Here is a 13,144-nt window from a genome sequence, read left to right as displayed (position 1 = left end):
AATAGATGTATGAAATATTATAAACCTATTAATTGACAATTATTATTATTTTTTTAATTTATAGCTTTCTTTTAAAAAAAAATTTAGGAATGGATAAGTTTAACTAAATAGAATACATACATATATTAATAATAGAAATAAATCGTTATTAAAATTATGAATAATCTTAACAAAAATTTTATTTTTATATAACTCATATATATACATATTTTACGGTTAATATGAGATCCCGCAAAGACTTATCAGTGAATGGATAGAAAGCACGACTTGGCAATTGCTATCGACTTCGCCCACCATCCTAGAAGCTTCTCAAAGGTTCACTCTCAATTCCGAGAAGGAGCTGTAAGTGGATGGATAAAAAGCACTACCTTGACTTGCTTTTGGCTTTATGCATGCTTAGTCCGTCCACCAAGGGACCAACTAGGAGAAATTAGACATCTTGATGTAATAGATTTTTTATTTTTATTTTTTTTAATGCAATTGATCAAATTTCAAGTTATCGCACCTTTAAATTAGATTTTTGCAGCTTTATGGCATATGAGAAATTATTTAATATGTTTGTATCCTTTCTCTAAATATATCGTTTCACACATTTTTAAAATTAAGAAAAAAACTAAAATTTTCTATGGGAGCATATACAATAATTAGAATAGTAGTGGAAATTGGGCTCACTGAAATGCTTGGGTATACAAGAGCCCTTATAATGAACCATGTCTTGGTCTTACAAGGTAGAAGAAGCAGGTCAAGTAGCTAGTCAATAGTCAAGTCCACTGGCGAACGCAGGGGAGAAATTATATTTTATCACTGTTATTCCATGTAAATAATTCAATATAAAATGTTAATTAAAATTTATTTTTTTTATTCTAAATACAAAAATTTGGATTTCAAAATGAATTCCATCATATTATTAGCATTGCGTCCATTTTCAATTAAACGGTCCATTCATAATGAGCTTGAAAACAGACAGCCATGACTTTGAGGCCATAATACGGAAAGCAAAGGTTTAATTCTAAAATATTTTTCTAAATTCAAAAATATCCATAGAAAATATATAAACAAATTCTACATTAGTCCTGCAGAGCTACAACTGATCCAAAAGCATAGCTCGTAGTTCTGAAGAAGCTATGGCAATTAAGTGGTTGAGCTTTTACATACCTTTGATGTGGTCGTGCTTGTGCTCCTTCAAGTTCAACCCAGCCACTTGCTTGCAAAATGAGACTGATCGACTTGCTTTGATCTCCTTCAAAAAAGCCATACTTCAAGACAGATTTCAAGTCTTGAATTCTTGGAATGATTCGTTGCACCACTGCAATTGGCATGGCGTTTCATGTGGTAGGCGGCATCCTGACAGGGTCGTGGCCTTGAACCTCAACTCTCAAGACTTGGTGGGATCACTGTCACCTTATGTAGGAAATCTCTCATTTCTCAGGCTAATGAATTTCCAAAATAATAGCTTCCATGGCCAAATCCCACAGGAGATTGGTCGACTGCGCCGCCTACGATATTTAATCCTCAGCAATAATTCATTCCAAGGTAATATACCCACCAACTTATCTCATTGTTCAAACCTCAAGTTTCTTGATCTCATTGACAACAGGCTGGTGGGGAACATCCCTGCCGAGCTTGACTCTTTACGAAAACTCGGAGCTCTAGGATTGGGCAGAAATAAACTTACAGGAAGTATTCCACCCTCCATTGGGAATCTCTCATCCCTATGGCAAATCTTTCTAGGAGAAAATGATTTGAAAGGACAGATTCCAGAGGAAATCTCTCGTCTTGGGAACTTAGAAAATTTGGCGTTTACAGATATTAATGTAACTGGCGAGATTCCTCCTGGTCTCTTCAACATCTCCAGCATTTCCGAAATATCAGTGGACAATAACCAACTGCATGGAAGACTCCCTTCGGATATAGGCCTCACTCTTCCAAATCTGAGAGCCCTTAGATTTTCAGACAATAGATTTACTGGACCCATCCCAATTTCATTGTCAAATGCATCTGCCCTTAAAGAAATTTCCATTCAGTCTAATAGATTTTCTGGCTTAGTTCCCAAAGAATTCGGAATGCTGCAGCATCTTATGTATCTTGAATTTGCCCAGAATCAACTGCAAGATGACTTGAGTTTGTTTAATTCTTTAACTAATTGCACCATTTTGACATATATCGATTTGTCATCAAATTTTCTCAAAGGAACCCTGCCCAATTCCGTGGCCAATCTCTCCAAACACGTGCAGGTTTTATCTCTGTCCGAAAATCAGCTACATAACGCGATTCCCTTGGGTATTGTGAACCTCCCTAATCTGAGATTCTTCGATCTTAGCAGTAATTATCTCACTGGCCCTGTGCTTGTTGATTTTGAGAAACTTGGACGTTTGGAATATTTGGTTTTGGAGAATAACAAGTTCACAGGAATAATTCCATCTTCAATTAGATATTTATCTTTTCTGAGTTTTGTCTTCATGAAGTTCAACAATTTCAATGGAAGCATACCCGCAAGTCTTGCAACCTGTCGTAACTTGATCGTGTTGGATCTCTCTCATAATAGTCTCAGTGGTTCCATACCTCCAGAGGTTATCGGCCTTCAATCCCTTTCAATATTACTCGATTTATCTGGTAATGGACTCACTGGTCCTGTACCATCAGAAATCGGTTTGCTGCAAAATCTAGCACAGTTGGATTTATCTGATAATAGATTATTTGGAATTGTTCCAAGCACAATTGGCAAGTGTTCGAGTTTAGAACTGCTTCGCCTGCAGGGAAATTCATTTGATGGAGAGATACCTCAGGTTTTATCTGCTTTACAGGGTTTACTAGAGCTGGACATTTCACGCAACAATTTTTCAGGGGGAATTCCAGATTCTTTAACTCAGCTACGAGGGCTGAAGTATTTGAATCTGTCTTTTAATCAACTTCACGGTATGGTTCCAAAACGCGGAATCTTTCTAAATGCAAGTGCTGTTTCTTTGATGGGAAACAATGATCTATGTGGAGGTATCACTGAAATGAAGCTTCCTTCCTGCCTTATCACAAACTCCAAGAAAAACAACCTCTCCCTTGCACTGAAAGTGACAATCCCAGTTGTTGTTGCAGCTATATTTTTCGGTCTGTTGGTGTGTTCCTTAATTTTCTGGCATCGGAAAAGAATTTCCAGAAAGAAGAATATTTCCATGCCATCATTTGAGCATCAGTTTCTGAGAATATCCTATGCAGAACTCCTAAAAGCCACAGACGGATTCTCTTTGGCCAATATAATTGGTGTGGGAAGCTATGGATCTGTTTATAAAGGATTTCTTGAGCAAGTAGGCATAGAAGTGGCGGTCAAAGTGCTAAACCTGCAAAGAAGAGGAGCTTCAAATAGTTTCATGTCTGAATGCCAAGCTCTTAGAACCATCAGGCATCGAAATCTTCTGAAGCTATTGAGCGTCTGCTCTAGCATTGACTTTGAAGGCTATGATTTCAAAGCTCTGATATATGAATTCATGGTGAATGGGAACCTGGAGAAATGGCTGCATGGTCGCAATGTAGGAGAAGATGGACAAGAAGGAGAATCAGGAAATCTGAAACTAATAGACAGACTAAACATTGCCATTGATATTGCAACTGCAATAGAGTATCTTCACAATGGTAGCTCATCAACAATTATACATGGTGATCTGAAGCCAAGTAATGTTCTTCTAGATGAGGAGATGACCGCCCATATTGGAGATTTTGGCCTGGCTAAGATTGTCTCATCAATTTCTGGTGAGGTCCATCGGTATCAAAGCAGTTCTACAGCAATCAAGGGATCTATTGGCTATGTTGCTCCAGGTACCGTTCTTTCTCTTTTATAATCTGTAAAAAGAAAAAGCTATGTTGCTTCATACTTTGTATTGTATCTATTTGCAGAGTATGGGTTGGGCGATCCTGTTTCTAAAGAAGGGGATGTATATAGCTATGCGATTCTTCTATTGGAGATGTTTACTGGAAAGAAGCCAATTGATGAATCTTTTAAAGATGATCTAAATCTTCATACTTTTGTTGAAACAAATTTGCCTGATAGAGTGATGGAGATTGTGGATCCAAGAATTGCATTTGAAGATGGAGGAGGGAGTTTCAAAGATTGCATCCTCTCTGTAATGAGAATTGGAGTTGCATGTTCAGTGGAACAACCAGGAGAAAGAATGAAAATGAGAGATGTAATAAGTGAATTGATAAAGATCAGGTGCTCTTATCTCAAGGAAAGTCTGAATCAGGGGTGAAGAAACGCACACCAGAGTTCCAAGCACCTCTCGCATTTAATTTAGTAGCTTAATTTTGCAATTCCAAACTACGAACTTAAACTATGTGTGTGCTGAACAACTTATGCTTTTGCTTATTTTCAGGAAATGTTTTGTATAAGTGAATACAATAAAATTTTATGATGTGTTTTGTGATTAGACATAAGAAAATTTATTTAATTTTCATTGAAATTATTTGAATGATAGTTAGTTAGATTCATAAAGAAATTTTGGATTTATAAATGTGATTTAAAATTTATTTGATCTTTGATTTAATTGACCCCTTTTCATGGGAGATTTTATTTAGAATTTATGCGGCTGGCAATAGCAAATGTTATACCTGAAAATTATCTTTCAATTATTTTTTCAAATTTAAAAGAAAATTTTGTGAATTAAATTATGGTTTTAAAATATTTCTATCATTTAATTTTCACATATAAAATAAGTTTGATTAGCAATTTTAGTTATTTTTTAGTCTTCAAAAAATTTTTTAGTATTATTTTGTAGGGTGAGCATTTGATTCGGTTTTCAAAAAAATAAATACTTAATTTCATTTAAAATTAAAAATAAAATTGAATTAAACTACATATACTATTGAATCAAACTAAATCGAAATAAATAAATTCTATTCGATGTACATATTTAATTTTTTAATCTCCATTTGCTTTAATGTTCAATTTAAAAATACACAATCATAAATTCAATTAAATATCTAAAACAAAATAATCAAAAACAAAATTTTCATTAACACATTTAACTCAAAATCAGAATCATCCAACTCAATATAATAAGATCAAAATTACATATTGCAGAAAATAAATTAAAAAATAAAGGAACAAAGAAATGGAGGAGTTTAGGCTGCGATGCAAGTGCTGCGGCGCTATGGCGTTGGTGCTATAGCACTGCGAGGCATTGGGCCCTAAGGTTGGAAGAACATGCAGTGATGCAAAGCTATGCATAGTAGAAAATAATGGAAGAAATGAAGTGCGAAGCTAATGAAGGAAGAAAAGAAACTAATATTTTACGAAAGGAAGAAGTGATCAGAAAGCAAAATGAGAGAGAAAACAAATAGCAAAAGAAGAAAACAGATGAGGAGGGTGAGTGGCGGGGCAAGTATAATATTAGAAGAAGATACAGGGTTCTTCCCAAGAATGATTATATATATGATGGACTGGAGGGCTAAGATTATTTCTAAGAGATGGATGGCTTAGTTTAAAGGTTTTGTAAAAGTTCAAAAAAAAAAAAAAAGTATGCTGCTGGGTCTCAAAACCAGGACCTCTTAATCCCTAAACAGGTAAATTGCCACCAAGCTATAACATAAGGAAGGTGTTGTATTTCTTTTCAAATTCAATTTATTTCGACAAAATTTTTTTCAAAATCAAATCAAACTGAATAAATTGAAATATATACAAATCAAAACTAAATCAAATCGGATCAAATTTTTATAAAAACTGAACTAAATTCGATTAGGTCATATTTTTTTTGAACCAAATACTACTCATCCCTATTAATATTTTGACTCTCTCTAAAGGAGAGAGGAGACAAAGGACAAATACCCAATCAGAAAGAGATTGAAAATGAGAGAGGAAAACCTCCCCCTCCAAGAAAATTGTGAATATATAGAAAAATAAATACGAAGAACAAATATAAATTTTGAAAATGAATATAGAGAATAAATAATATGATACCAATAAAATGTATATAATAAATTCTTATAAGATGAAGATTACCTTAGTGATATTTTTGTAAATTGTTCATCTTCTTCTAATGCATTGGCTACTAAAGTATCTTTTGGCAAGTTTGAGAGAAAATCTTAATTGGATATTGTATCTTTTTTTTTTTTGTATTAGGAGGCGACTAATTTAATTTTCGATCTGTGATATTGATTTATATAGTTTATGACCTTGACTTTTAGTTTTCTTAATATTAATTAAATTGTAACTATTGTAATAATTTTTTTTATTTAGGAATTAAGTACATAATTTTATAATTTTAGTGGATGATAAAAGGTGGCTTTTGTTTGTATAATTTATAACTATGGATCTTAGTTTTTCTAGTATTAATTAAATTGTAACTATTATCATAATTTTTTTTATAAAATGCCTGGTAGGTCTATTAGTATTTACATGTTATTATATGTCATCAATTGATGTTGTAAAATTGTTGGGAGAATAGGGGCAAATGGACAAATAAAAAAAAAAAAAAAAACTAATAGAGCATCACTTGTCATTCTTTGGTGAAGTTCATTTTGAGACTAGCCTTATTATGTTTATATAGATGCTATGTAACATAAAGTTGCCCAGTAATGCTAAATAGCATTTGATTTTTCTTATTTTTCAACTTATATAGATTGCATTTGGTATAAATGATTTTTACAAAATTTTATTGTAACAACCCAATTAGAGGCTGATACCCGCGCTAGAGTTTAAGGCTATCCGAATTCACAGCAAGTCTAAACCTGTTGAAAATATTTATTTATTCCATTCAAATCAATAACTCAAAGCAACTCAACAACTATACTCTAACTTTCCATACACAGACCTTTATTATTTTATTTGAAGATAGCTCTAAAATTTGAGCATTTTCGTAAACAATAAAGAAAGTTAAAGTATAGTCTTTTTAATCATGCATAATCATAACAGAGTGCTTAGAGTGTGAGAGAACATAAAGTTCATACATATATTTTACATTACATAACTTACAACAATCTACAGCCAAAGCACAGTAGTAAATTGTTAAATTACATGTCTAACAAAACTTCATAACATACATTAACAATGCTAAGCCACTACAAAGTTATCTTCTCTGTTGATTCCTCTATTCCTGTTGTTCTACGCCTGGAGTTAAGGGAAAGGGTTAAGCTTTAGGGAAGCTTAGTGAGTAAACTAACAGATATTATACTTCATTTATCATATTATTCAATTCATATATATGCAATGCATCAATCACATGATTTTATATAACACAAATAATTCACATAAGATAGACTTGTCACCAATGATTTCCCATAACTAATTAGCCCAGCTCATAAAGATGCTTTCTAGGACTTCCTCTTAATACATAACATAACCAATGTGCCTGGCTTATAAAGAAACTCCTCGAGTCTTCCTCTATCATAATAGTGATCCAAGAGCTTATTAGGCCTCATCTGGTTTTACCACATCATATCATGCCTTATTATAACATATCCATAACATAGGAAAAATCAGTGGGTCATTGAACATCTATCGATCATTAATAATTAATTATGCAGTAATGCAACTTATTCATATTCTAGATACATATAACCTAATAATATCATGAAATGATGCATGTGAATGGACATGAGTTTCATTATAATTAATTTAAAAAAATTTAGCATTCATTAAGTTAGTGTTACTTACCTCTTGTAGCTTATTAACACCTAAAACAGGAATTGATAGCTGTTCCTTAACTGCAACTTTCTGGGTTTCTCACATCCGATCCTATAACAGACGGATCCTAATGAGTTATCTAAACTTCTAAAACTCTATATACATATCATAGCATCAATTTTAGGTCATTTCTATACATGAAATTGGCTTTTCCACCCTTGGAATGAAAAAGGAAAAATGGGCAGGCAGAAGTAACTTTGGCTGTCAAAGTCCTGAACTTCAAATGCCCTTGCAAAGTAGTAACTACTCCAGCTACTGAAACAATGATTTTCTGCAGCCAAACCAATGGATTTCAGTAGCCAAAATTGGAAATTTCCAGAATTCCCAATTCAAACTCTGTAGCAACTTCCCATTTCCAAAATACATAAACTCTTATCTAAAGCTCCAAAAACTCAACTCAACATATATACATGCAAGAAACTCAAGAACCAACTCTTTCAAACTTAAAAATTCAACATGCATCACCCAATTCCTTAAGATCCATAACAAAACTCAAACCATTAACCAAGTTCTAAATAATTGAAACCAAAATTCCAAAGCATAACACCTTTATTCAATTCCTATCTTTAACATTAACACTACAACTAACTATAAGCAACCAAAACATGACATGCATCAACTTAAACATGTTACATGCATAACTTCACTAAAAGAGACCCATCCTCTTTAAGAAATTAACACCTTACACTTTTCTTTCTTCAAACATATGAAATCAAGCTATCGAGGGAAAAGTAGCTTTTTGTGTAAGAGAAAGTTACCTCTTTGAAGATTAAACTCCTAGACTTTGATTTGCATGGAAAAACTTCCCCTTGAAACACCTTAACTCTCACATATACTCTAAAACATAAGAAAAAATATTTAATCTTGTCAAAATCTACTCAAGAAGAGAAATCACATAAGAGAATGGGAGCCTGGAGTGTCATTGTACCTGGATAGAGAAAAATGGTGAACTTTACACGAATTTTCGTCTATCTAGGTCTATATACCTCTGACACCCAAAGCATTTTTTGTAGCCGGAAGAGAGGATTTCGAAGGTCAAAAGTTCTTCTTTCTTCATTTTTATTTTTAACTCCAAAGCCTTAATTCTCAACTTACCAAGCTAATATCAAACACTCATAACACACTTAGACTCTTCACACTTCGTCCACCATCCATGAAACCCTAAGTTTCACCTTAAATTCTCATCAATAGCGTAAATTCCGACATCAAAATGTGGTGGATGTTACATTTATGCTATATTTGGATTGAATGATTTAAAATAAGAGAAACCATTTTATTTTAATTTAAATTATCTGGACGAGAATTTATTCAATTCATGTGTTTAATTAGATTCATGAATAAGTATTATATTTATGAACACATTAAGAACTCAGTTGATGTCAAAGATGATAAATTTTCACCCTATTTGAATTTACCCAATTCAAAGTGAATCACAACTTATTTGAATTCATATAAAATTTAAAATAATCTAAATATTAATAATTTATAAAATTGGCGGTTTAATTGAGTATCAACCTGATGACTTGTATGACATGATTTGAAATTGACCAATTTGAAATTGGACTCAAAAATTAAATAAATACAAATTACTTTTCTTAATAATATATATATATATACACTTGAAATTGTAGGCTCTGATACCAAGCGTCGTCCCAAAAAATGGAGTCCAAAAAGAGGGTGAATTAGATTATACTTTTTTTTTTGTTTTTTTTTTTTTTTTTTGCTCTTACTTGAAACCTATTGAAAAATCTTAGCTAGGCTCCTGTTGCAGTACAGCCGCAACCTAAACAGAGAATAGGGGTAAGGGGGGTTTAGAACAGAAGGAAGGACGAAGAAGGGGAGAAACAAAATAGAGAGAGAGAGAGAGAGAGGGATGGACAAAGAGAATTTAGGAAGAGATAGAATTCTTATATTGTTTCGTTGATATCCTAAAATTACAACTCAATTCTCTATTTATACTAGCACAGGTATAATAATCCTAACATTACCCACCCCAATTAGATCATCCTCGTCCCCAAGAATGAACTGAGATTGAAAAATAGATCGTCATTCAAGTTTACTTTTCTCGTAATTACTGAATTTGGACATCACAATTTCAAGAAAGGCAACTTAGACATTATTACAAACACCTTAATGGCTGAGGTACTCTATTGACAAGATTCATCTTCTTCCTTTGCCTTCTCCACATCTCAAACCTATATTCTTTACGAATCAAATGATTATTTGATTACAATTCCAAATCACATCACCAGACATAATTTCTTCCTTCTAGTGGTTCATTTCTTTCTTTATCAAAAATAGCCTTTAAAATAAGAAAAAAAAATCTTCTTGAATTGAAGCTTCCACATGGACCACATATGTCGTAGAGTTTTTCTGCTAATTAAATTGTTCTTCATCGATATGCTTGGAAGCCACTAGAATTGGCCTTTCAAACTTATGCACATTACCTTCAGCTAAACCTTGAAAGAAAGAATTTAGCTTGAGGGCGCGAACTTGATCCTCACTGCCATCACTATCCTCATGATCTTCTTCTTTAAGATGGGAATAACCAAAATTTGCAGAACCTTCTTTGTCAATGGCAAGACCATTATCACCATGGAAATTATGATCTTCTTCTTCAAGATTGAAACAATCTAAATTTGTGCACCCTTAACTGTTGACAGTAATGGCAAGACTATTAGAACAAAAATAAATGCGAAAAAATAAAGAACATTTTTATTGAATAGGAAGAAAAAATCTGTACAACTCTATTAATCAAAAGACTATTAATTGTGCTATTTATATAGCAAAAGTCTAACTAAATACAATAAAATCCCATGTAAATCTCAACACTTAGTCAAGATTAGATCATTATTTTAAAAATTGAAATGCAACAACCTTAAAAGCTATTATCCCTAAAATCTTGAAGGATATTATGAAGACTAAATCAATCCTGTTTGAATTAGGTTCCAACATTCTCTCCCTTAATTCAAACATGGACTCAAAACAACTTTTTTTTTTTTAATTGTGATTGGAGCACTTCTCTCCAGCCAACAATTTTGAGTGTTGGAGCACTTCTCTCCAGCCGATAATTTTGGTGCACTTCTCACCATTTGTTGATGCACTTCTCACCAACCTTTGCTTTTGATCTTCTTGGAGTACTTCTCTCCAATTTCTTCATTATTGATGCACTTCAAATTTTCTTAGAGCACTTCTCTCCAATAATGCATGATAAATTTATGTTTAAAGATTTCTCTTATCCTTAAGATCATTGAGGCTCTGATACCACTATTAAAACAAAAATAAATGCAGAAAAATAAAGAACATTTTTATTGAATAGTAAGAAACAATCTGTACAACTCTATTAATCCAAAAATTATTAATTGTGCTATTTATATAGCAAAAGTCTAACTAAATACAATAAAATCCCATGTAAATCTCAACACTTAGTCAAGATTAGATTATTATTTTAAAAATTGAAATGCAACAACCTTAAAAGCTATTATCCCTAAAATCTTGAAGGATATTATGAAGACTAAATCAATCCTGTTTGAATTAGGTTCCAACAAAAACCCAATTCTTAAGCTAGTAATTCTAAGAATTTATCCATTTTCTGATTCACTTCTTGGCTCCTCTACTGATTCTTCTAATAAAAATATTCAAATGTCTTAGAACTCATCTCAAAGGTTGCATGCATTTCCTGGTTTCCATCACCTGCTTTTTTTTTGCCATTTTTGTTGAAGAAGCAAATAGTCGGGTCTTTAGAATCGTTGAGCTTTGATACCTATTATTGTGGTAGAGCCATAACCCAAACAGAAAACAAAAGAAAGGGGGAAGAAAATAGAAGAAAGGGGAGAAGGAATTCTTATACTATTTGATTTATATCCCAAAATTACAACTCAATTCTCTATTTACACTAGCACAAGTATAACAATTCGAACAAGTCTTCTATGTATATGTTTATGCAGTGATTATCTGCAGCGAAGAACCATAATTAACAACTAATTCTATCATGTGTAGCACCAAACAAGTAAAATATGATATGTTTTGAAGCTATAATATGGGGTAGAATAGGGCAATAATGTTTACAACTCAAGAAATAATAAATCAACTTAGTATAAGCATCAATCATACATAAAAACCCTTAAACATAACTAAGAAAACATCCAATAAAGTAACTCAATACATATATATCAAAATGAACAAGTTCAAGTGCTAAAAATTAAGAGTAAGGAGACGAGAGAAGCAAACACAAGGATTTATAATGGTTCAACACCCTAAGACTACATTCACTCCTCAAAGTATCCTTTTGAGATTTTGTTTCCATTAGTGAACTCTTTTCATGGGCAAGAGTTAAGCTTCTTTTGTACCAACAAGTTTTCCAATAGGGCTTGTCCAACTATTCACAAGTGTTTCTACACGTAATCATTCCTCAAATTTCACAAGGTGCTTGAAAACCTTTTATAACACGAAAATATAGGCATGTCTTTTGATTTGAGGTCGCTCTCAATTCACAATTACAAAATTAAATAGCTATTTAAGACGAAAGAGATGATTTGCTAAATAAGAATAAGAATAGTTTTTAGCTCAAGAATGAAAGCACTTAAAGATCTCAACTTTTCTCTAATAATTAAATGGCTTTCTTCAAGTTACAATGTCTAAAAATGAAGGCTTACATATGTCTAATTCAAAAAAAAAAAATTGTTCTGACATAAAAATAGTCATTGTATATCTCAAAATTCATGAAACAATCAACTGTGCAAATTTTGTAAAGCTAGCTAGCCGCCGAGTTTTTATCATTAGCTAGCTAAATTCACTTCCACGTGGAATCCGAGTAAAATTAGCAAGCTAGTTTCAGAAATTAGCTAACTACTTTTTGCTACTGCCTCCAAAAGTTGTGGCTCTTCAAGAACCTTAAAAACACATCTTAAAACTTGGACAAACATTTGGATTTGCAATTTATAATTTGGCAAAAAATTCTCTCTTACCTTTTCCATGCTTTGAGAAGAAAGCTTAATTTTATCTTGAACTTTTGGTCCATGTCCCAATAAACTCATTCTTAAGTTTTTATCACAATTAACCCACAACTTTCTATTTAAGTTCAAACAGCCCAATCTTTTGTAATGATAATGATAATAATAATAGTAATAATAATAACAATAAATATAATTTTTCTAATTACTTTTTTGTTTTTGTATATTAATAATAATAATTTTTAATATATATATATATATATTAATATTTTATTATAAAAATAAAAAAAAATTATTTTTTTTTTGACATCACAACTCCATCAACTATAGACGAGAGGTCTTGTCACTAACTGATCCAATCAATGAATGCTCAATTAGAAAACAATCTGATCCAAAACAACAAACAAAAAGACAAAAGAGAAAACTGGTGAACAATTTCATAGTGATTATAAAAAATAAATGAAAAAGATTATTTTTGTTTCTTATTATTAGTTATTAAAAAAAAAAAAAAAACCTTCAACTA

General features: G+C 32.1%; 1 protein-coding gene across 1 annotated transcript; it reads left to right on the top strand.

Moving 5' to 3' along the window:
- The first annotated feature begins 1,047 nt into the window (after positions 1 to 1,047).
- On the top strand, positions 1,048 to 4,457 carry LOC110662211 (putative receptor-like protein kinase At3g47110). Its single transcript, XM_021821120.2, has 2 exons — positions 1,048 to 3,807; positions 3,886 to 4,457. The coding sequence occupies exons 1-2, from the start codon at positions 1,125 to 1,127 to the stop codon at positions 4,236 to 4,238; spliced, it is 3,036 nt and encodes a 1,011-aa protein (XP_021676812.2). The 5' UTR covers positions 1,048 to 1,124; the 3' UTR covers positions 4,239 to 4,457.
- The last annotated feature ends 8,687 nt before the right edge of the window (positions 4,458 to 13,144 follow it).

The sequence above is a fragment of the Hevea brasiliensis genome, chromosome 12, assembly GCF_030052815.1.
Source record: "Hevea brasiliensis isolate MT/VB/25A 57/8 chromosome 12, ASM3005281v1, whole genome shotgun sequence".
NCBI classification, from domain to species: Eukaryota; Viridiplantae; Streptophyta; class Magnoliopsida; order Malpighiales; family Euphorbiaceae; genus Hevea; species Hevea brasiliensis.
This window is presented reverse-complemented; position numbering and strand designations above follow the sequence as displayed.